Genomic DNA, 25,721 nt, shown 5'->3' on the forward strand with positions numbered 1-25,721 from the left:
TTGAATGAAAACTTTAACCCCTTGACATATCATTAAACAAACTCCAAACTGTGCTGAATTATTAATTTCTTGGTATAGAAATGATCTTTGATTGCACTGTAAACAACAACTCGCAACGGAATGTTGAATTGAAGACGTCTGCGACACGTCAATCATTGTTTTGACATTAGAAACAAATAACGTCTCCCAGACGTCTTCGTATATCAAGGGGTTGCGTTAGAGGATACAATTACAAGGTTCCCGCGAGCATGGTAAATTTTAAAAAGTGATAGCAAAAATTAAACAAATGTCAATAATTTAATTTCTGCGTAACCACCACTAAAAATTGTTTTTCAAAGAAAGTATATATGCAGGAAAATTCTAAACCACTTCAAGATAAAGGGATATGTTAAAGTAAAAAATATCTTTTAGCATTAACCTTAATTTACTACCACTACTAAAATTTTTCAAAGACATCGGAAACCATGAATTGTTATTTTCTGAAGCTTCCATATATTAAAAAAGGATAAGGTCATTTTATTTCATTGTCTTTTTCCCTCTCTTACACTTATTTTGCTTCGTTTTATTTAACTTCCTTTTACGTCATCCTGACGCGAAATAATTTCCTTATGTGACAAATCACGAAGATTCTTAACAACAATAAAATGCGTTTCTGTTTCGTAACCATTGAAAAAAAAAAAGAGTTTTTAAAACAAATTCCGAAAACGAACTAGAATTCTTGTTTGCTCACTCTTAATTCAACCGGAAAAATAAGAGGTAATTTTAAGCTTTTTTTTCTATTTATTATATTTTATTGAAATAAAATAAAAGTAAAAAGTACTTTAGACTTGTTATTCAAAAAGGAGAAAATAATTTAATTTATGTTACACCCAAAACGTAACATTTAGGGTTCATTTTAGGTGGTGATTGAAGTTAATTGCGAAAGTGACTCGTCCAACGTATTTCGTTTCAGAAGAGTAGACAATAAAGAAATTATTTTTTTTCCTTTTTTTGAATCACGTCAAAAACGTTGTTTTTACAAACGTTTTTTTTATTTTATTATTTTCTTTCTCTTTTTTATTATAATATATCTATATGAAATTTCTTTTATTACTTATCTTTATTACCTTTTTTACTCTTAATCTGTATGAATTGCAATTTTAAAATAAAATGACTATTAACAAAAGAGCAGGGGAGGTAACTTTGTATCCTTTATATTATACACTGTCAACTTTTATACACTTTGTGTAAAAAATTTTTTTAGAGTGGTAGCAAAATACAAGCTTTCTATGCATTCTTTCATTTATAAATTGAATTTAAAACGATTTTGACCACTACCAGGTACATTCAAATTGATCACTGATTCATACAAATATACGACAATCTAATGCTTGTGTGTTCAATCTTTAACAAATTACAGAGTATATTTTTGTCTATAATTGGATACCAGCAAATGACGTAATCGTAGATTGTAAATCATGGCAGGATTCAGGAGCCAATCATGTCCGAGACAAGCGTGACGTCGCTTACAAGTATCCAATTAAATCTGATTTACATCACATGGTTAGGCATAATCACTTCACTTCTTTTCAAATTGCAAGAACATACTTATAGTTTAATTTCCATTGTATGGTCACCGGGAAAAATTATCCTCGGAAAGATTAAAAGTTGTCAGGCATGTAAAAGCATCTTTACGTACTACACCAGCACGAGCACGTCGAGGAGAAACTTAATTGTTTGCTATTTCGTTCGGTCTTTATAAATTCTCAAATAGATTGATCCGTATTCAGCTATGACTATTTGAATTCGTAACTATAGTTAGAAATAATGGTCTTTTTACAGTTATTTTTATTTTATTTTCGAACTGAGTGAGATATTTCGTGGCGCCACGCCTTATTAGATCACCAATTTAAGTATAGTCAGACATCTGCGTTCAACATAAGAAATTTACAACTTACTTAACTTTTATAAGAATTAAAAGACATTTATTCGGGAATCATTCTTTCTTTCTTTCAACTTAAGTGAAACCCATGCAAAAGGTTTAGTTTGAGCATTTTTTCTCTTTTTGAATATTTAACACGTAATTAAAACTTTTATAGGTTCAGATATGTTAAAGCTCACAACTATGATCAAATAAACTCAATGTCTGAAAAAGGAAACGATATTCTTGATACGATATTTTTTTCTTGAGAAAAATAGCTCATAAATACAGATAGATGCAATGACGTGATACTCTCATACAAAATAGTTAATCAGAATAGCAAGAGGCAGAGCAGCTTTACTACATAAATCCCTATTATTTACACTTTGACATTTATAACAGCGGGGCATTGACTTAATCAGCTGATGTAGATATCCTTCCCCCATTCTTTTTCTCAATTGAAATATCGTACATCATGATGGTCAACTTCAGTACCAATTACGCACAGTAAAATGTTCATAAAATAACTTCGCTTTCTAGATTTAAATGCGTTAGTATAAATATTTAATTAACTTAAAATTCAATTCTTTTGTAAGCTAACATTTACAGCACTGCCATTTTTAAACTGATTCAAGAAACACGAAAAAGCATCAAAATAGAGGTTAATAATTATGGTTTATAAGGTGCTTATTATGGTTTATAAGATGGTTATTATGACTTATAAGATGGTTATAAGCTTCTTATCCTATTATATGGTATTTATTATTTGCCAATAGATAGTGAAATACCCAAATTTTTGTGCCACATAAGAGAAACATATATGGAGATATTTATAATGTACGATAACAACGAATTAAAATTATATGAACTTAATTAAAATATGAACTAACATTTTTTCCCTATATAAATATGAGTACAAAAATGGAACGCAATGCCTAAATTATTTACCCCACCACCACCACATTCATCGAAGACAATTTGACGGTAATTAAGGCTAAAAGCAAAACCGGACGTGGCACAAACACAATTTGAGTTCTGAAAGCTATATTCTTCTAAGGACCGTCTGTAATGCTACAGTATTCTGATTGCAAACTTATATTATATTGCATCTAAGACAAGATCAGAGATGCCAACTGCTCCGGATACGCCAAAATAATTAAAAACGGTAAATAACTACAAAATAAATCTTGCAATTATTTCACTATTTTTGCTTGCTTTTAAATGGTATAGCGTGACATAAATCTTAAAAATCGGTGAATTTTATAAGCCTACGAATTATTTAGAAATAGTGGTGGATAAAAATCTACTAAATTAAATTTATTAAACCAAGAATCACAATTGATAAACTACCACTTTAAAATATATATTTTCTGTCCGGAGCAAGTTGGCATCTCTGCAAGATTATTGCACCAATATTATAATGAAGTAAAAAGTGCTTTTACGAAGAAAGTGTTAGTAAGCAAATATTGAAACCAGACGGATCTTTAGACCTGTTACCTAAAATTCCAGCTTTGTCACTTAGATTTATCCTTGATTCCGGAGCTTGAACTTTAAAATCTCTTAGAATTATCCTTGATTCTTGAACTTGAGCTTTAAAATCTCTTAGATTCATCCTTGATTCTTGAACTTGAGCCTTAAAATCTCTTAGATTTATCCTTGATTCTTGAACTTGAGCCTTAAAATCTCTTAGATTTATCCTTGAACTTGAGCTTTAATATCACTTAGATTTATCCTTGAATTTAATATAACATTTCTGATTTGTTTATATTATCAATACATCGGGGAAAACAGAGCTATCTTGCTTCTGCTAAATAAATCTTAACAATGAAATCCTTGTGCTACCACTTTTTTCTTTTTTGAAGAACGGAGCCATATTCTTCACCGATTCACCTTTGCGCCCTTAAAACAATCACAACGACTTCTAACCATAACGAAACTTATCAAACGAATCATAACGAAACTCTTCAATATCATCAGGACATCACAAGTCCATGATATATAACACCAGAGCCGTTTTTATGTTTACAGGGGCCCTGGGCCTGTCATTATTTGGGGGCCCTTTGTGAGTAAATTTAGAGAAAAAAAATTTATTTTGAGCAATTTTTAAAAAATTATTTTATTTTAAAAGTAAAACACATATAAAGTAATTATAAAAGCTTATATACATTATTTTTTATCGAAAATTTAACGTAACTATACTTTTCGCGCTTTTTGAGAGGAAAAGTCTTCTATCACATCATCAAAATCAATTTCCTGTGAGACATCATATTAAATGCTCATTATCATATTAAATGCTCTATCACATCATCAAAATCAATTTCCTGTAAGACATCATATTAAATGCTCATTATTGACAAATGACTCAATCTTTCTTGAGTCATAGCATTTCTTAACTCATTTTTTATTAATTTAAGTCTGGAGAATGAACATTTGCTACTACAATTAGTTATCATAAGAGACAAAAACATTCGAAATGGAAGGATGTTTGGAAATATATCTTTGAGATTGTTTTTCACTGCTTTATGCATGCCATTTATGCCTAATTGTCCTAGCCCAAATAATGCTTGAAACGCTTGAATGTTTTTTTAATTATAAATTTTACATACATGTATATGTTATTTGCAACTTTAAATAATTTTTTACCCATTTTTTCTACATTTTTTTTCTACGTGACATTTTGCTTTGCTGCTCAAAATATATAAAACTAAGAAACATGAAATTATGAAGGTGTGTAGAAAATATGCAAGGAATCAAAAAGAATACAAGAAAATACAATTTGATCATTATTTTTATACTTGTCGTTGAAAAACTGACTCAATTTTGAGTTTAGGACTACCAATGTTTAACTACGTAGCCTTGTAATTTCAAAACCAATCTAGAAGACAAGGGAACTCCTGGAATAGTACCCAGAGGTATTGAATTGTTATGAGAACTTGGTGGAGTTTGTGACCCCGACAGATTTAACATGCATCAGTCACCATTTTATAGGGATATAATTCCAAGGATATAATTCCGCCGACGGAATTCGAATTCCCATTCTCACGAACACAAGTCCATAGCCCTACTAGCCAAGCTATCACGGCCAAATTATTAGTTTATTTTATAACAGTCATTGAACAGCCGACCCAATTTCGAGTTTACGACTTCTAGTGTTCAACATCGTAGCCTTGTAATTTGAACAAAATCCAAGAGACAAGAGAAATCCAGGATCAAGTATTAGAAGAAATTTTTGCCTTCGCAGAGGACGTTTTGGTTTTGATGGAACTAACCAGCATTTAAGTTGCATGGAGAGGTAAACTACGAAAGCCTCTCACGGTTAGTCTGACAGCAAGGGGACTCTAACCCGTCTACCAACGATTATAGTTCACATCAGCAGTATGGAAAGTGTAAGCCGGATGCAGAATTCATATCGATCAGCCACCACTGGGATTCTAACTCAGTGGACCTCATTCGAATGCTCTATCCCTTGAGTCTATCTTCATTGAGTAATAACTCTGCGGGAGGTACCAATTTTATTGATTTGCCTAAATTTAGTCGTCCTCAAAATGTAAATGGCAATTCAATCGTAATTTTTGTAGAAAAAAAAGTGGAAATAAACCGTTTTTCCTCTTAATCTGCTATGATTAATGAGAAGCAAACACGAGGGTTAGTGGGCAAAATGAACAGGGGGCGGAGGCTTCTAGTTTTTTAAATAATTGTTAAATTATTAGTTTTAACATGCTTACTTTAAAAAAAATAAGAAAACATTTTTCAGTATTCAGAAATAATAATTTAAAACTGTCAACTAGAACCCACGATCTCACAGTTTTGTGTCAGATTTCATAATCATTAGCCCCAAATATACACATCTGCATTGCGGATATTTTTTTTATTTTTTTTAAAAATTTAATAATTAAGTCATTTGGATACGTGACATTCTTGATTTTGTTGAAAATTTCCAGATATGTTCTTTATTTTATATTAACAGCCGACTCAATTATATAGGTTCACGACTTCTTTTAGACACGTGTTTTTTTTTTTTTTTTTTTTTTTTTTAAATTTTACGAAAAAGTATTGTGAAAAATAGAATGAAAGTATGAATTTTGAGAAAAAAATTGAGTGTACAAAAGGGTGTTTCTGTAGATATCTGATATTTCCGAAGTTAGGAAAAAAGAGCCCAAAGCAATATAAAGAATCTAAAAACATTTTTCCACAGTGTAAAGTGAGAAGGCTATATTTGACAACTCAGTGGGTGGTAGCTACAAAATTGGGTATACTTTTATCAGTGGAAAAAACTTTTATTGCTCTTTTGGTTAGCAAAGTGGAGAGTAGCAATTATTTTATATTTGTTAACACTTCCATTAGATTTTGAAAAGCGTCCGACAATGTAAAAAAGGTATTATAGGTATATATTATAGGCATCATAAAGGTATTAAGGTAGAGGGCCTCAGCTCAGAATCAAACTTTAAAATTGGAGGAAAAAAGTGGAATCTGGGGATCCTTTTAAGTTATAAATAATAAATGAGTTAGAGTTTTAAAAAAAAAATAATTTAAAAAAACAATGCAATGAGATTTTAGATTTTTCGGGGGGCCCATCAGAACTCGGGGTCCTGGGTCCAGGTCCATTGGAGCCCATCCTTAAAAACGGCTTTGTATAGCACAATATATATAATCTTATATAATTGATATATTCCGATTGATAAAATATTCAGCTTAACGAAATGCAAGGGTAAGAATGAAAGATTAGAGTTACCGGTCTTTAACATTTTGTAAAAGAGACAATTCGTTTTTCCCTAGCATCATTTTAAAGCGACGTTTTTTTTTTTTTTTTTTTTTTTTTGTAAAGAAGAAAAAAAATGGAAGCCGAAATGTTTAATTGTTAATATCTTAGATAGAAGGTAGTTTTATCTACCACAGTATAATAATAATATAAATATATACACTTGGGTTTGAAATCAGAACCGTAAGATGATCTTATAAGAACATTTGGTTGAACCGGGTCACAAATAGAGCGAAATTGAGAGCTATGATAAAAGTCATATGCTCCAATTCGGCGTGAGGAGGAATATTTATGTATGTGAGAATTTACAAGGGTATATTTTAATTATTTATGAGTAGTGATGATCAAATTCATTCAAAAATAACTATGTAAAATAAGATACTTTCAAAATTAAAATAAAATCTCTCGCGAAAATCATGAGATATGGTGGTTAGAGAATTGGATGCGAAAACTTATATACTAAATGCGAAAAAGAAGAGAAATGCAGTCGTCATAGAATGAGAAATGAAAAGTTAACACAGCTTCTTAACATTAATTAGACGAGCAACATGCCAACAGCTGCAGCTGGGAAACAGCTGTGCAATGTCATCTAACATTCTTTGTTATATTCTCCATGCATGTTGCTTATGTGATGCAAAAAACTCTATAACTACCCCCATTTGATTATTTTTTTAAAAGGAAAAAAAAGTACATTTGACTACTTTCAGTGGATAGAAAACACTCCATCTTTTGTAGTTAACTACAACTAGAGCAATTTTTTTTTTTTTTTTGAGTTTAGTAATTACTTAACTATTTAAAGGAGGCAAATTTATCCAGAGGATTCAGTTTGCACTCATGTTCAAAATTAACGGAAAGTTAATTCTGAAAATTAATTCTTAGTTAAAATTAATAAAAGAAAACGTTCGTAAAAAGGGTTTAGAATAATAAATGATTCCATTTATTTCTTAGAAATTTTCTCTTTCAACCTTTAATTTCTCCTGCCTCCGTTAACAGAAAATATTTATTTCAAGAAGGGCAAAAAATTTGAGATTTCGTAAAGCGTTCGTAAAGCAACAGGGTAAAGTACAATGTTGTTATTCTCACTGCGTTCCGCTGATGGATTTGCGTTAAGATTTGCACCAATCAGATTCGAAAGATTTGTTACGTTTGAACCTTGTGACGACTAAACTAACGTTAAAATAGTTGCAAGGAATCGCTACAAACTACGAATGGGGGACAAAATAATACAAACTTTTATCCATGAATTCTATGTAAACAATCTTTCCTTTAGCAGCAAATGTTTTGGAAGATTTTACATGGCAAAATTCTTGACACGCTTAGAAATGATATCTTATTTACCCATGCAAAATTCGAATCGACCAAAAAGAGGAGACGAAGTTAACTTTTTTTCTAGCTTTAATGTCAGAAATGGAAGGAAAAAAATGAAATAAAACAAAAATGGATAAAAATCTTTAAATTTTTACACTTGTTTCGGTCCATGTAAATTTTGCATGGGAGTAAAGGGCACAATTTATAAAAGCATCGTGCATGATCTTCAATATTTTGCTTACAGTTTAAACATGTCCACCAAATCTCCCAAAACATTTGATTCTAAATGATATATTGTTTACTTAGAATAGAATTGTTCACCTTATTATTATTTTTTTTTCTTTAAGTGATAACAAAAATAAGATAAAAAATTGTATAGAATATTCTGGGAATCGAGCTCCCTCATTAAAATAATCCCATTTTATTCATTTATTTTAAATGAAAGTGGAATATTTAAATCGTTGTCTAACCAAAAGGAGGAACATCATTTGGGAACCACTGTATTAATGATAAGACACTGGGATCCGCTTCATCTGTTAAAGCTTTGTAATCTCATATTTGTTGGCTGTTATCAGTTGCTGAGTCTTCAACTATATGTGTGGGACCACTTACAAGCGGTGCTCATCCCCCCTCCCAAGGCTGACGAGGACATCCCTCAAATTTGAAAAATCTCTTTCTCTTACTTTCGCAAACAACAACAATGCATATGAAATTTTTATTTGAACAACAATTTTTTAACTACACCTGATTACTTGCATCTGATCTATCACAATTATATTCACAGTTAAAAATATTTTGAAAAACATTATTTCCAGAAGACAAAGATTGCAATGTAAAACTCACATGTGACAGTGTTGCTCTCTTTAAAAATTGTATTAATTCAACTACCAATTCGATACTGGCCATTGAGCTGAAATTTAATGCAATTAAACGATCACTCAAATGTAAGTAGGTTCTTTTTTTAAAAAATTAATTTGTATAGAAGGACTAATTTGAAGGAAGCACAAAGGAATTTTTAAAATTTTATGTATTTTTTTTAGTTATATATCTCATATATAATGTATCAATTAGCAAAGACTCCCTTAGGATATTAATTTCATGACAAGTTAACAATGTTTACAAAAATAATGGAATATTTCATTATAATATGCCATTAGTTTTTTTTTTTTTGAAAAAATAAGTTGTTTAAAAAGCATTATTTTTAAATGTTTATCATATTACATTACAATTATTGTAATTATGTAATTATTGTCTTAGAAAATTTTTGAAGTTCATATAAGAATATAAAATAGAAGTATTAAAAATATAAAATGTTCCTTTACGCTAACTTCAAATTAATTCATGTTTATTAATTAATTTTAAAATAGTATTTAATTAATTCAAGTTCAATTTCACGCTGCATAGTTTTTTCTTTTGCTTTTTCTAATGCCTTATTTTTCGGGCTGTTTTGCCAGGTTTTTTTTTCTTTTCTTTTTCGTTTACCTGTGAGAAAATCAATCCTCAAGCACGCTTTGGAGGATTGATTTTCAGAGAATGTTTTTTACAAATTTAATTTTGCTTAATGTCTATTCCACCGAAGAATTTGTAGTAATTAATATTGTTAACAGTTGATAAAAAAATTGATAAGCAAGAAAATTGGTAGATAAAGTGAAATGATTACAAAAAATCTATCCAAAATCTTTCTGTTTTGCGTCTAACTTTCCAAAATCTTTATATTTTTTCTTCTTTATTAAGATTCTTTACGTCCTTAATATTAACATCATATTCCAATTTATTGTAAACTGTAATAATTACAATAAATAATTGTTCCAAATTATTTATTTATTCTGCCAAAATTGAAGAGTTTAACCAGAAAACGCAACAATCGTCTTTGTAAGGAGAATTGTAAACAATGCAGTCACAAAAAATAAAGCTTTATTGTGTAAAAATCTAGATATTTCTAAGAATTCCGACATCTTTTTCGGATATATTTTAGTTTATAACCGTCGTTGAACAGCCGACCCAATTTTTGGTTTACTAATACTACTAATGTTCAACTCCATACTCTTGTAATATTGAACCCACTTCAGAACACAAGAGAATTCCTCGATTGAGTATTGAACGAAATTTGCCTTCGTGGAGAACGTCTTGATGGAACTAGTCCACATTTGCGTTACATGGAGAGGAAAATCATGAAAACCCCCAAGGTTAGCCAGATAGCAAAGCGACTCCAACACATGATACGTCTAGTACTGAGGACATTTTCAGTTATGCAACCTTTCTTCGGACAGCACATAAATATTTTCAAGTGGTAGTTTATTAATATGCGAATCTTGGTTTAATAAATTCAATTTATTAGGTTTTCATCCACCACTATTTCTAAATAATTCAAAGTTTTATATAATTCGCCACATTTTTAGCAGTTAAGTCAAATATGTTATTTTATCATGTATCAAGGTATGATTTGTCTATATTCATCAATTATGTCTTTCATTTTTCAAAAATCAATTATTGTACATATCAAATCATGTTTTATCTTTATTTTTAATGTAAGTCTAGAATCAACATTTCGAATGTTATGTAAAAGTGCCAATTTGTCATATTGAAAATTTCATTGTTTTATTATTTCACAAGCAAACTGCTTGATTTTTTTTATGGCTACCACAATGTAAATATGTTCCTTTCAAATTATGTTTATATTTATATGTGTCAATTTAGATTTGATATTCAAATGTTATATCTACCATATTTATCTATGTCAGCCTATGTATATATATTTCAAATTATGTTTTTATTTATATGTGTAAATTTAGTTTCGATATTCAAATGTTTATTTACCCATGCAAAGTGCTTGTAATTTTGTATTAGCTACCACATCGACTGCTAAATTCAAAATGTTATTACTTTAAACTTATGTAAATTTCTAGATGTATGGGATAGGGGCCGCTGCGCGGCCCAGGTGCCCAATTTTTTATAAATAAAGTAAGTAAAGCAGTTAAGTCATGCGACATCGTTTAAATAGTAAACAAAATTAGTCAAATATTTGCAATTTTTAGTTTACCGTTTTTCAAACTATTATGGCGCGTCCGAAGTAGTTGGCATCTCTGCATTTTACGTCAGCACTGTAGTCGGTGCGCAGTTCGCAACGATCAGGTATTACTGAGATTCGAACCCGGTTCACCTCATTGGAAAGCGAACGGTCTATCCCCTGAGCCTCCACAGCTCTTTTCGGATACATTTTATTTTACAACCGTCGGCATTTTAAGGGAACTTGAAGGACTTTGTGACCCTGGCAGATTTAACATGGACTAATCGCCATTTGATACACGGGAATTCTTGGGCCGGCTGGATTTGAACACCCGTTCTCACGAACATGAGTCCAACGCCCTACCAACCAGGCTATTCTGGCCCTTTTCAGATACTTAATAGAATTTATCGAAACAATAGGCCCATCAAAAAAGATTTTAAAAAAGAAAAATAATAAAAGTAATGTTTTGGTTTGCCCAGTCTACTGGTTATAAATGGCCAATAGGCTTCTCTTATGTAAATTTTGAGTTGAAGATTTAATGAAATTATGAACTTGGTTATAAGGAATAAACTCAACTAAAATAAAGGTATCCCCCACCAAATAATATTTTGAAATCTAACCAACAACAAAATTGTATAAACATTTAAAAAAAAAAAAAAAAAAAAAAANTAGGGAGTCCCTGTCTCTACCAAAAAAAAAAAAAAAAAAAGCTGGAGTGACTTTAATCTTATCATAATATTGTTGTTAGCATTTTCCAAAGTGCAAAAAAAAAATAATAATAAATTGTGGATAAATATAATTAGAATTAAATCAAAACTTAATTTAAAGAGCCGGTAAAAAAAATTTAATTTCAATAACACAGATTTCCTAAACCCTTTTTAAATTTTTATCTAGCACACATAAATATTAAATTTTGCATGTTCCAATTCCTACAACTTTACACAGTGCCCTGATTTTTATGAAAATTTATTCATTGAGTGTCCGTACTAAAGAAATGAAATAATTTATTTTTTCAACGCGTTCATTTTCGAAACTCCTTTTTCTCGCTCCACTATCGTCACGCTTATTGTATTCACTCAAGAAAGAGCTGTAGTACAATTCATTTACATCCGTTTGTGACATTTCGAAATACAGTGGATATAAACAGCTGTTCCCTCTCAACGCATTCAAATAACATGAAAAAAATATAAAACATAATTTTAAAAAGATAAACATAACGATCTCACAAATCACAAAACCGAAACAAAAATGAACAAATAATAAACCGACATGTCATGTGATCGTACGAGTATTAGATTAATCGGACCAATGAGGGTACGCCAAATAGAATTTCTGATGAAACTGTCTAGAAAAAACTATCAAACGATTTCAGCGCCGCACAGTTTATTTTGCTCACGGTTCTTGTTTACTGTACCCGGATCGCGAGCTGTGTGAGATAAAGTGAAAGTACGACAAATATTCTAAAAATAACAAATTGAAATTGGTGTTTTATTTTTCAGTGCGATCTATCAAAATTTATTATAGTTGTTGAATTTATTATAGTTGTTTTATAGATTCACCTTTAATCAGCTCAAGAGGTAAGTATGAAATGTTATCATTTTGTTGGACCATGTCATAAGTGTGGTTACAGAGTTCAGGGTCAAAATACGAAAAATGGGTGTATATGTATTATACGCATTTTACATATTTATGTTATACTTATAAAATTTAAAATTACTAGCTCTTTAAAGTGTTAAAATCGAAAAGTTTAATTGCATCATTTCTATTTAACTTGGTGAATTTAAAATTTTTTAATGCAAACCATTCAAAAAGTGGATATTTTTTTTCCCTTTTAAGTGTCACAGATTTTGTACTCATAAATTAATTCCTTTAATAGTTGTATTTTATTCATGTCATTAAAAGTATTTTAATATAAATCTATTGCATATTTCCATTGCTATAATAGATAGTTTCGGTTTTGATGTGTCTTTTTAATTTTTTTTTCCTTTCATTTTCTTACTCTCAAATGGATGTTTCACGATCAAAAATATCTATTAGTGACGAATTTCTTTGTGCAGAACATTCATGATTTTCATTATAATTTGTTTATCATAACTTAATGGTATTTATTACAGGTAGTACTTATATAAATAAAGTTAAAATGTTAAATTGTATAATCGCTTAAAGCTGTTTATTTGTTGATAGGTTTAAAATTTACCTAAATAAATATGTCTGTGTAGTTAATATATGTAAGTTAATACAAGTAAGTTCATGATTGTAGGTAAAAATATTCAATTGTATTTAAAAATGTTATTTATATATTAACAGGTTAAAAATTCACCCAAAAAAATGTCTGTGCAGTTGATAATAAAGTCAGCAGCTCAGAATGTTGATGATTTTAAATTGCAATGTGAAATGACATGGACTATTGCACAAGTTAAAGATCAGATATCTACTACACATCCTACAAAACCAGTAAGTACTATATTATCAATATATTAGGATTTTGTATGTTTTTAGAACATTATTTTGAAAGATAAACAGGAATTCAAGTAAAGACTTATTGTGTTGAAATTTTAAGTCTTATTTCCTTTGGTGTGAAAAGACAAAAGCGTATACTTTGTTTTAAAATTATACTTATTATTCAAAAGGAGTTTTGTGTAATCAGGGGTCTGTCTAGGCCGAATTTAATACCGTTTAGCGGTACCTTCACAAATTCAACTTAAGAAAAAACAGTGGTTTCACAAAATACTTTTTCTTATAATTTTATTTTTGTATTCCTTAAGAAGCGATAAATCCATATTTTTGGGTTGAATTTTTAATATAGTTTTTAAATTTTCACAAATTATGTCTAAATTTTCACAAAATAGGTACCTCACAGAAAAACCTAGACAGACCCCTGGTAATGTAATGATTGCTAATTTCTGTAATTTATTGATTTAAAATGGAAGTTTTCAATTTAGAATAATAAAAACTAAATGGAATATAAATTAAGAGTTAGTTTCAATGTTAAGTTTAAAGAGAAATTAAATTGTATTTTTGTGCTTTATTCTCATTTATGCTTTTTTAAGATTGTATTTATTGTAAAGTGGCATGTATATTCCTGGTTTAGTAATAAAATATTAGGTTTATAATTTATTAAAGAGCGGTGACCATCTTTTTTTAAAGCTTAAAACTTTTTGCATATTGTTAAGGTTAGGTACAGTTTTATAAATAGTAGATATTTGTATTTACAACATTCTTTTACTTATACTTTTACATTTATTGTAACTCATGGACCCAAATGTTTTAAATAATTAAAATTTTCCATCAAATTAAAATTTATGTTTATACTTTATTGTCAAGGCAAAACAATTGTTTTTCGAGTTTTTTTTAAAAAAAAAATGAGTGGTATTTTTCAGTTTTAAATATCGGAACTCTAAAAACTGGTGGACAGAACTATTTCATAAGTTTATTGACAATAACAAAAGTACACAAATAGAATAGCAATTATTCCTATGGTTACGGACAGAGATTCTTTTAAATTGACTAATCATGCATTATGATTTTAATTAAAGTATAGTCACAGGAATTTTGTCCTTACTTCTCAATATTAGTCTATAGATAATAAAATTATTAAACAAGAAAATTTTTTGAATATGTAATATTCACAAATTATAGGAAGCTCATTATTTATCTCATATATAGTATTTTCAGTGATACAAAAAAATTTCATTTTTGGATTGTCATTAGTTTTTATGATAAAAAAAGAATATTCCAAGATTAAAAAAAAGTTCAAAGACACCATACCTTTATAATTATTCAAGAGACATTTTGTCTTCTTTCTTAAAATTATATTACTTTGTCACTTAAATTTTATAATATGAATATTTTAGCTATTAAAAGTATTTTTATTCTCTGTCTTAAATATAAGTTTTTACATTAAACATTTTAAGTTTTATCTGATCAAGTAACATTTACATTGCAATTGTTTATAAAATTTTAATGTTAGTATTCATGTATTCATTTCCTTCATAATTTTTTTTCTTTCAGAAAATGTTATTTATTACATTTCTTTATTTTGACAAAAATAAAAATTATTTTTAAGGCTTCAAGTCATCAAAAGTTAATTTATGGAGGAAAACTATTGCCTGATCATCTTCCTTTAAAATCTATATTAAATCCGGTTAGTATTTTTATTTATTATTCTATAAAGGAGAATTCGCTCTTTATTTTGAACTACATTTACCTTTTTATTTTTAGACTCAAGATATACATATTCTTCACCTTGTTTGTCCTTGCCCAGTGAAATTAGAACCGCAAAAGTCAAGTACAAGCAATGAGGTATGCATAACTCATTTTTATTTATTTGTCATTATTTTAATACATGTTGGTTACTTTCAAAATTAACATTTAGTTGTTGAAAATGATTGAATTATGTTTATGTACCTTACATGTTCATCTTTTTCCCCCCATTCACATATCAAAGAATGTGCGAATGTGCACATTTTACAAAATATTGATTATGCATGTGCAGAAAAAAAAATCGAAACAAGAATCAAATTTGTTTATATCTTTAGTTTTTCCTTTTTAATTGACTTAGACATTTTTAGTGAAAATAGTTAGAAAATATTTTAGTTATTGAAGCTAATGCATTATATATATAATTGGATTACATTATATATGATTGGATACAAGTTAGGCATTTTTAATATTGATTATCTAATAATTTATATTTACTATACTCAAAATTCACTGGGCTGCAAAAAAATCAGCTTTCGATGAAAAAGGTCTTGTAAAATATGTAGCCAAAAATTTTTTGCTGCCGGAACATTTTGATTTTTAAGATAATGATTTGTCTTTCACATTATACTCAAGATACTTGAGTAGTGCTAAAAATATCAAATTGCATTGGAATATCACATACTTTTTAATGGTTGGTTAAGCCTAATTTTAAAGTACAGCTAAGTACTTATATTACTATAAAAAAGAAAGAAGCATATACTTTAAAAATACTTCATTTTTAGATTGTCTTTTTTTTCTTTTTTTTTTTAAATCTTATCAAATATTTTAAATCTTCTAAAAGTATATACCATTTAAATTTAGTGTTAGAATATTATTACTATTCTCTAGATTAATAAAAATGTACTATTTTATTTGACATATTTATTTTTTCCATGTTGAACCAATTGAATTTTGTTTACGTGCGCAAATTTATTTTTTACACATATTTGTGTTATTTTCGTTGATAAATGCAACTTTTTTATACATCAAAATTTTTAAACTCATAATATTTTTATTGTCAGTGATCATAATTAATGAAAAAAAAATGTAAACATTTGCGGTTTTCACAGATTTCAAATTCCTATTTGATTTTCCGATGCCCGGGAATAATGATCAGTTTATTCAAGAAGTTTTTGAGGAGGAAAAATGATGCACTTTATGTAACGGAAAATTCTGAGAAAGTTTTTTATTTTTTTATTCATCTTCCAAATTACTTCAGTATCTGAAATATCACTATAACTATAATTGCATTTTTTACTGCCCTCAATTTCAGACATATTTTATAACACATTTTATAACACAGGATAATGCTAATAATGCTGTTGTTATTTTTACTATTTTGCTTTTATAATACTTCTATTCTGATGTCATTTTTACATGAATTTTTTATTTTTTACAGAAAACTGCCTCACCTCCTTTAACAGTTCCTCCTTTAAATCAAAGTGATTTATATCCCCAAGTTAATCAGCAGTTACCAACTCCACCAGTTTTCACTGGGTCAGTTGCTTATTTAATTATAAAGCTATGTTTATTTTCAACAATGTAGATTTGACTATTCTAACATTGAAGAATTTTTTTTTTTTGTATTCAATAAATTTTTTTAATTTAAGGATTTATTTATTTTATTTTGGTTTAGCATATAATTTCAAACTGTATAGTTAATTTTAATGATTCATTATTCGGTTTAAAAGGAATAGTTATTTTCTACATTCGTTGTATTCAATAAATTTTTTTTATTTAAAGATTTATTTATTTTATTTTGGTTTAGCATATAATTACAAACTGTATAGTTAATTTTAATGATTCATTATTCGGTTTAAAAAGAATAGTTATTTTCTACATGGGGCATAGTGTTTTTAAAACGTGCTTATTTCCGATTATCCTTTTTTAAAAGCTCTTAAAAGTGCTTTTCCCCCTATATCATGTTGTTTTTCGCTGCATATTATGCAAAAATGTGGTTTTCACAATGTTCTACTCACAGTTTTCACAATTCATTCAACCACTATCCATTTCGGCGTACTGTCATTCCATAAGGTATGATAGCGCCAATCATGTTACATATTTGATTAAATATTTGGGAGTCCGCGTGTGCTTCTACTGAGCTGGGTTTGGTGAGATTCTTGCACTGCTGCATTTTGCAATATGTTCTCAATTTTAGGCTTCCATTTTCCACCTTCTGAAATCGAACCGAAAAATCTATCCATCTTTTTATGGTGGTTAATATAATCAGGAAAAAGAGTTCTTTGTCTGAAGCTAGTTGTTTCATCATGATCATGTAAAGTTTTTGAAAATTATTTTACATTTTGTTGATGTATATAGTGTAGGGGTACACAACCTTTTTGAGTGAAGAGGGACACTTATACAGCAGGTAGATTAACAAAGGGCTGCACGCATATTTAGTCATGTTAGTTGCAAATATGATAATTTTTATGTAAACAATTGTGTTCTAAGCACTAACTATTTTTATCAGTAAACTTAATAACATATTGGCGGAAACTAAAACCAAACGAACTAAAAAAACCTGATACTCATTTTTAAAAAACTTTTTTCCATTTTTAACACTAATTTATCAAATAATTATATATATATACATAAATGTTGAGGGAGGGGGTATAAATTCTAACCCAAAAAAGCTAACAGAATGAAAGTGCAAAAAATATACACATTTTATTGAGTAATATAAATTTGAATTAAATATATTAATTAAAGAAAATTTATATTTTTTAAACTAAAACCAAATTAAGAGATATGTTTTTATTGCGTTCAGAACTTCCTGTGGGCCGCACATCGACAGTCGGCGGGCCACAGGTTGTGCATTCCTAATATAGTAATTAAAAATATTTTTTGAGTGGTTAAAAAATATTTTAAAAGTGCTTATTTTTTATTGAGAGATTTGGCTAGGCATCCTGTTCAAGTTTGCAGTGTACAAAAACTGGTCATGCGTGAAAAGATGCTTACGAAATTTCTGGTACATACTACAAATGCTTAATGCCTGGTCGCTTCGCACATATTCCAATGATTGATCAGTTTGTTTTTCCCAACAGATAACTGGATAGGGCACTCTAATCTGGATGATTTTTCTCCTTCCCACCATGACCCCAAATTCATCACTTAGGTTCTATTTAATGAATGTCGAAGTTTCTTCACCAATGCATCACTGTTACTGTGATGGACATAAATAGAAACATGATATTTATAATTAAATGCCTGGGCAAAACTTTGAACTGGATTACTGTTAAGATGGGTGGTGCAAAAATTGAACATTTGTAGTATGTACCTGAAACTTGATAAGTGTTTTGCTTTTCTATGTATGATCCATCTTGTTATATACTTTTGTATATAATCAGCCATTTGAGACTGGATGAATCACTTAAACCTGTACAACCTACAGATTACCCTGTATTTGTATTCACAAATTCAAAACCATATTGTGTATACAGTTAATATTGTTCACAAATGTTTATCATTCTGTTACTTTTATCATTGTCTAAACGTTTTCCTAATCTTGGTCTAAATCTGTCCTGGTTTAAATTATCTTCAATTAAATTTCCTTGACGAGTTTTTTGTTGTCAAGAATATAAATGGCAGCATGTATAATGTGCAGGATTTTTCTTGTGATCATTGCATTGCTATAATGTACAATGTAAAACATGAAACACTTAAGATATTTTATGAATTTCTAAAATTTAAAAGCATTTAAAGAAAAATGTATGTAGTTTTGTTTTTATATGAAATTTCCTGTAAATCTTACTTTTTAATATTTGTAGTAGTTTTTTAGAATATAAAGAAACTTGAGTTTTTCTATTTTTTAACTAATAACTACAAAAACAGGTTTATTAAACTTATAATTTTGATTGAATATTTCAAAATGCATTTAGAATATGGTATTTGAGTTTATCTTTATTTTAATAATTTGACATCAATATTTATAAAGTGCTACCGTTTCTAATTTGATTGGTGACTGAAAGTCTTAATTCAAACATACACCAGAATATCGACTTTACATCAGCAATAAGGTGGTTTGTTCTCAGTTTTTCAGAATATTATGAGCATAAATATTTAATAGGATTCATTAAAGTAAATAAATGTTAATTTGCAAAGTTTAATTGTCAATTAGAAATCTTTATAATTGTTAGCATAAATTTAATTAAAAATTAATATTAATTGAATTAGAAATGTACAAATTACAAATTGAAATCTATTCCCTTCATTGATTTCTCAATGCCAATGGAAAAAAAAGACTTTTTTCTGAATTCTCAACTAAGCGCTTTTTATTTCTGTTGGAATTAAATACATTTTTCTTCAGATACACTTCCCTTTTCCACATTCTAATATGAATCCCAAGTCTCTTTTCCTCAAAAGAGTGGTGAAAAATAATTAGTAATTAGAGTAAATTGAAAAAATACCTTGTATTGTAATTAGACACTTGAAAATTGACAATTTCTCAAGAAAAGAAAATTAAATATTGCTTAGTGTAATTTTTTTCTCTCCATTTCTAGGGCTATCTTTTTTTTAATGAATTTCAAAAATACGCATTCTGTTAAAATTTGCTGATTATAAGCTACTTATTCCTCTCACCAGTGATTATACAAACCATCGGGCACTGTACAAGTGTCTTTTTTTTATATATATGTTTACTAATTTTCAAGTTGTGGTATGTATTTCATATAGTGTAAAGCACATCAGTTATTATTTTTATCTAATTGTTGGAACATTTCTTTTTGTAGTTTAAAACACAATTTTCTAATAATTACATATATTTATAGTGTGCAAGGAGGAACTACCAACTTCTTAGCTCTCAATACACCTGGAGATGTTGTACATCAATATTTTGCAATGCAGCAAATGTACACTCAATTCATGGCTCAGTATTTATCACAGTAAGTTAAATTTTATTTTTACCACCATCTATTTACTTTATGCATACATTAATTAAGCAGGATTTCTGAATTTCCGTTTGGCTATTAGTCATAATGTGTTTAACTCACTTAAAAATTTGGGGCAATATTGTGTAAAGTTTTGCTGTTTTGAAAGTGACTTTTTTTTACATCAAAATGTTCCATAATATTGTTACCAGATGGGAACTTAGTTTACAGATTTTACTGGAAACTGAGACATTAAAACTATGTAAATATTTTCAAGATAATTGTAGTATATGTTTTCTTATGTATAACACTTTACGGAAAAATGTGAAAATATGGCTTATTATATTGCCCCAAATCCTTGATTTTTTATTTTCATGTACCTTTTCATTAGCCGAGCTCATATAAATTCTACTATTTTATTTTGTTTACTTGTATATTTATTTTCATACTAGGGTTGGCTTTTTTTTAAATTAATATTTAGTATTTTTTTTTTATTATAGATATAATGGAGTTACTCCTAATGGTCAAATACCTATGACCCCACCACCAGTACAAGAGCCTGCACCAGCAGTTCCTCCTCAGAATGTGAATCGAAATGCTGAGCCAAGAGCTGCTGGAGAAAATGGATGGGACTGGATTGATCTGATTTACGTTATGAGTCGAGCAACCATGTTTTTCGCCATACTTATTTACTACTCCTCACCACCTCGTATAATTGCTGTTTTTGTCTTGATGGTGTTGTTAGTCTTGTAAGTATTCTGTTTTTTAATTCGCTTTTCAACTGTGTATCTATCAACAGATATTATCTACAAACAATTAATTCATTTTCGAAGGATATGTTCTATATTTCATCCTGCCAAAGGCATTCTAGAGTTAAGAACATTTTTTCAAACAAACCTGTAAAAAATAAATTTCTTGGTTATATCATTTTTTATAATAATTTGGTTTCTTATTTAAACAGCTATAGGAAATACAAAAAGAAATTTCTTAAAATTTATTTTCATGGAATTTGTTAATTATTTTTTGAGAGCTTGTCGAGTTATAATAGGCCCAAACTAAATTATTATTTTAAAAATTGTTGTGCTATTTTTTGTGTTTTTGTTATTAAATAGTGTCTCCTCTTTTTACATGCTTTCCAATCATCAAAAGTATAAAAATAAGCAGTTTATTTGAACGTCATTAATGTGTGACAAAATATCTAACATTGCATTTATGAAATATCGAGTGAAACATTAATAGTAGGAAAGATTCTTGTGTCTGGGAACTTCTTGTAGAACATTAAATTTACTAGCAATTTTCAATTTTCAGGTAGAGGGGGCAAAATTAAAACAATTATTCTAAATTTCAAACTCCTTCTTAGATGAATTATAAATGAAAAATCTATTATGTGTGAAGTAGTTAGAGAGACTTTTAGAGATTTCCAATTAATGATGAGGCTTAGACCCGCCATATGCCAGGCAACAATAACCATACTAAAGAACTTAGATTGGATAATATTGAAAAATATCTTACTGGATTGCCTAATAGCAAATTCGAAAATATGACATTTTCCTATATATTGAGCAAAAAATCTTTTATACTAATACATTTTGACAGTGATTGTAGGTTCATGTTATATCAAAAACATTCAGTGCTTAATGTCTGTTCATTTTTATCACCCATCTTTGTACTTTTCGAAAATTATTCCACTTTTTTTTTTTAACACTATCACTATTTAAGCAGACTTGTTTGAAAAAAAGTTTAGTTTTTTTAGTTACAGTAAAAAAATTATATTTTTTTCTTAAAAGTAAAATTCTTAAATGTTTTATATCAATGATTTTTAGCAAGTACATTGTTAATTTGGTTGTTTTGCTTTGCCTGAAGTATAAAAAATAGGATTATTGTTATTTCATTGTACTAGTACGGTGCAGATTTTAATTAAACAAATTCTGAAATACTGACAAATTTATTAAAAAATTGGTAAAATAATATTTAATTGGAAGAAAAGTTTAAAATTTTATGCAATGAGATTGAAAAGGTGAGTCCCTAAGTAAGTGCCTCCTCTGCCATTGAAATTATCAGTCACTGTGTATTCAAGGAAAAAGAGAATAGATGTTTGTTATTTATTTGTTATTTTTAGGTTTTCAAAATAACACTTCAGGTTTTACAGTCCCTTCTTCATAACCAAATTCTGATCTTGTTATTTATTATGATTTTAATTTTTTTTTTCTGTTACTTCTTGGGTATTTGTCAAATTTTAATATCAGTAATTTTATTTATTATTTGAGTTATTGGTACTATAGTTTAAACTCTGGATTTGACAGTTTTTGTGATTAATAGTTTAAAATTACTCTTCTTATCTTTGCTCTTTACGGTAACATCTCCACACACTTTTCTGTTTTTGAGCATTGTGATATTTTGAAAAATAATTATTTAATTTGTACACCAATAAATCCTGAAAAAATTTCTTACATAAAATTTGTATTGTTAAATTAGAGTTATAAGCCAGAGCATTAAACGCTGAATTTTCTATTCATTTATTAGGTTTGCCAAAGTAAATCGAGAAAGGCAACGTGACGAGGCTCAACAAGCTAATGAACGACAAAGACCCGAACTTAATACTACTCCAGAAGAGAATTCTGAAGCTAATGAAAATGCTGAAGTAAGTACTGTATGACAAAACTCTGTGAAACTAATTTTTTTCAATAACATACCTTATTTTCTAATTTATTGGGGGGAAAAATAAAGTTTTAATTTAAAAACCAGTGTTTAGCAAATCAATTAAATTCTACATGTTTTTTCCCAGTTTCCTAATGGACATTCAGCATGAAGTCTTAAGTAGGATAATTTTCTTTTTTTTTTTTTTGCCTATTTAACTAAAAATTAGTTATTTTTACTGCTGCCAATTTCGTAAGTTTTCTTTTTGTGTAATTTTATTTTAATGTAATTTTTTATTTTAATCCTGTGTGTTATTTTCTTTTACTTTTTTTTTAATGTCTGTAATTATGAAAAAATTGTTGGAAGGAAATAAGAAGTTATTTTTAAATATTTCTTCAGAATTATCAAATACAGTTATGCTACATCTTCTGTATAAATAGTCTTTTCTCCTCCAAAAGCTAGTTTCAGAAATGTTAAGGTCAATTTTTTTTAGAAGTTCAGAATTATGCGATATAATTTTCTCGGTCTTTCAATCTTATTTCATGTACTCAAACTTAATTTCATTCAAATATATATCTATAACTCGTGAACTTGTATTCTCAGTCTTTTGTTTTCAAAAATTATATTTCTAAGTATGTTTATTGATGTTCAATAGTGTATGATTCATACTTTTGAAGCTTAATCAAATACCATTTGCTTGTAATGTGTATTCATTAATGCTAGGGGTGATTATATTTTGGGTGTATCCCGGAATTCTGGGTTTTTCGTATTTTCCTTCCAGGTCTAAAGTTAGAAGCAGGGCATATGTTGTTTTTTAGAATATCACAGAATTCTGCATTTCTCAAGACCATTGCTTCTCGAACTTTTGCTAATCAAAAACTTAAAATCCAAAGAAATTTCCACGGCATTTCTCACTCTAAAATTTAAATTTTGAAACTTTTTCTAATTCTCTCTCACCAGATGCTTACATGCACATGATTCTTCTGCCAATAGGCTGAAATCTGCCAATTGATTCTTTTGGTTTGACGGAATTTTAGCCATTTTGAATATTTGAAACTGTGCCGTAATATGCTAATATCGCGATTCCTATTCAGGCAGCTTGATTATCAAACAATGATTTAATGATTTTCATATTTACCCAATTTAAGTTATACATTGCGATTTGTATTCACATGGTTTTAAAATAGTATGTCGCTATTCGTATTAACGCGATTTTTAATAATCCAACACTGCGATTTTTGAAAGAATTAAAAATTTTCTTAAATTAGTTACTATAAAGGTGTGATATTCATCTTTGGTAGGTAATTTAATTATAAATCTTATTTTAAAAGAATTATGTTAAATACGAAACATGTGTGGAATATAAATTGATATTGATTTTTACTCATTATTTTAGGCTTCTGAGGATGCACCTGCAGAAAACCAACCTGCAACTCCATCTGCACGAACCCCCATGCAAACTGCATTATCAGTTCCTTACACAATATTCTTTGTCATCTACTCATTTTTCACTTCACTGATTCCGGCGGATCCTGTGCCTGTGAACGTGAATTAATTTTAAATGACTTGTATAGTTGCTGTGTACATAATTGTAACATTGTTATCAGTTTCATTCACATCTATGAAAATGTTGTTTTTAAGTGCAAAGTAGCACAGTTTTAAGTTTTGGATTGTATAGAGAGATCTACTCTTTAAATTGTGCTGTCATCTAGTCCATTGCTCGCTGTTGCTTTTTCATTGTCATATTTAGATGCAAGCTGTGTATATCTAGGCTCTAGTGAGATATCTTATTTTATTTATTCAATTCTGATCTCTGAATGTTATATATATATATTTTTTGTTATTTTATTCCTCCCCCCTGTTATATTACGTTGTATAAAAGTGCAAATTTATATACAATTTAAAATGACACGTGGCATAGAATGTCGAAAACTTATTTCTTTTGAGTTAATCGTTTGGGTGAACCTATACTTGATATTAAAAATCTGTAGTCCCATTGATTGTATATTACTCTGCACTTTGTAAATAAAATTTTAAAAATAAATTGTAATATTACTTGTTTTTAAATTAGTTGCAGCATTTTTATCTCAACACCAGTAAATAATTGTAATATACTTCTAATGCGACACACAAATTCCAATATTTAACTTTTTGTCGATTTCATTGTAAACACCAGTGACTATTTTAATTCCTTTTGTAGCTCTATTACCACAAAACTACTTTTTTTTATTAAAAAACATTTTTTGCCGCTAGTAAAATGAACCAAAATAAAAAGCTGTAACATGCTAAGCACAATATGCAAAAGGATAAAGGAGATATTTTGAATATTTTTTAAAAAAAATGAAAATTCTAAATTTTTTACTGCTGCCTATTTTGCTTCTATTTATAAATAGCATTAAAACTTTTTATTTTTATTTAATAAAGTATTTAAATTTTTTTTGTTGCTCTTATTCCATTTAAGTTTTTTTTTACTTATTAGAATTTCTATTTATCAAAATCAGATGAAACGAGGATCAGTCAACGCTTTCACATAAGTCTAATAAATTACAGGATGTCGTCCAGGTTTACTAAATGAAAATTCAAATTTCTTAAATTGTCGTCAGCATAATGGTATTGTATATATATTAAATATGATATACAAAGTATTGGTGTAAATATTTTTATAAACATGTGATAGTTATTTTTTAATTATGCAGTTTTTGTTTTGATTATTATTCCACATCAAAGGTTTAATATTTCAAACGATGTTCATTTATTATAAAGTAATCCTATTGATATTATTAGATTTAGAATGGACATATTTAAAACTTTGTTAGTTTATCAGTCGTTTATTAATTATACTTCAAATATGTTCATACAGAATTTGGTTAAAATTATTTTAAAATGTGGTTTTATTAATAAAAAATCAATATACCAATAACAGGAAAATGTAAGATTTCATAAACAATAAAAACTCCGAGGTACAGTGCCTAATCCATGGGGCACTCTATTTTATTTATTTTC

At 28.4% G+C, this 25,721-nt stretch overlaps 1 protein-coding gene across 4 annotated transcripts; it reads left to right on the forward strand.

The window, feature by feature from the left end:
* Positions 1-682: 682 nt before the first annotated feature.
* LOC107442070 (Homocysteine-induced endoplasmic reticulum protein) lies at positions 683-24,785 on the forward strand. 4 transcript variants are annotated; one of them, XM_071182075.1, is made up of 9 exons: positions 683-756; positions 13,282-13,428; positions 15,041-15,118; positions 15,196-15,276; positions 16,616-16,713; positions 19,983-20,096; positions 20,582-20,830; positions 22,605-22,722; positions 24,115-24,785. In XM_071182075.1, exons 2-9 carry the CDS (start codon positions 13,303-13,305, stop codon positions 24,271-24,273), a joined length of 1,023 nt encoding a protein of 340 aa, XP_071038176.1. In that variant the 5' UTR covers positions 683-756; positions 13,282-13,302; the 3' UTR covers positions 24,274-24,785. The 4 variants fall into 4 exon arrangements, with proteins under 4 accessions (XP_071038176.1, XP_042911802.1, XP_015911026.1 ...); XM_043055868.2 differs by lacking the exon at positions 683-756 and adding an exon at positions 8,542-8,911; XM_016055540.4 differs by lacking the exon at positions 683-756 and adding an exon at positions 12,301-12,551.
* Positions 24,786-25,721: the final 936 nt, after the last annotated feature.

This window comes from Parasteatoda tepidariorum, chromosome 6, assembly GCF_043381705.1.
Source record: "Parasteatoda tepidariorum isolate YZ-2023 chromosome 6, CAS_Ptep_4.0, whole genome shotgun sequence".
NCBI lineage: Eukaryota > Metazoa > Arthropoda > Arachnida > Araneae > Theridiidae > Parasteatoda > Parasteatoda tepidariorum.

Coding starts and splice junctions, on each gene's coding strand:
- LOC107442070 (XM_043055868.2), top strand. CDS start 8,888: ATGCAATTAAACGATCACTCAAAT. Junction 15,119..15,195: donor TAAAATCTATATTAAATCCG/GTTAGTATTTTT, acceptor TTTTATTTTTAG/ACTCAAGATATACATATTCT. Junction 20,831..22,604: donor TTGATGGTGTTGTTAGTCTT/GTAAGTATTCTG, acceptor TTCATTTATTAG/GTTTGCCAAAGTAAATCGAG.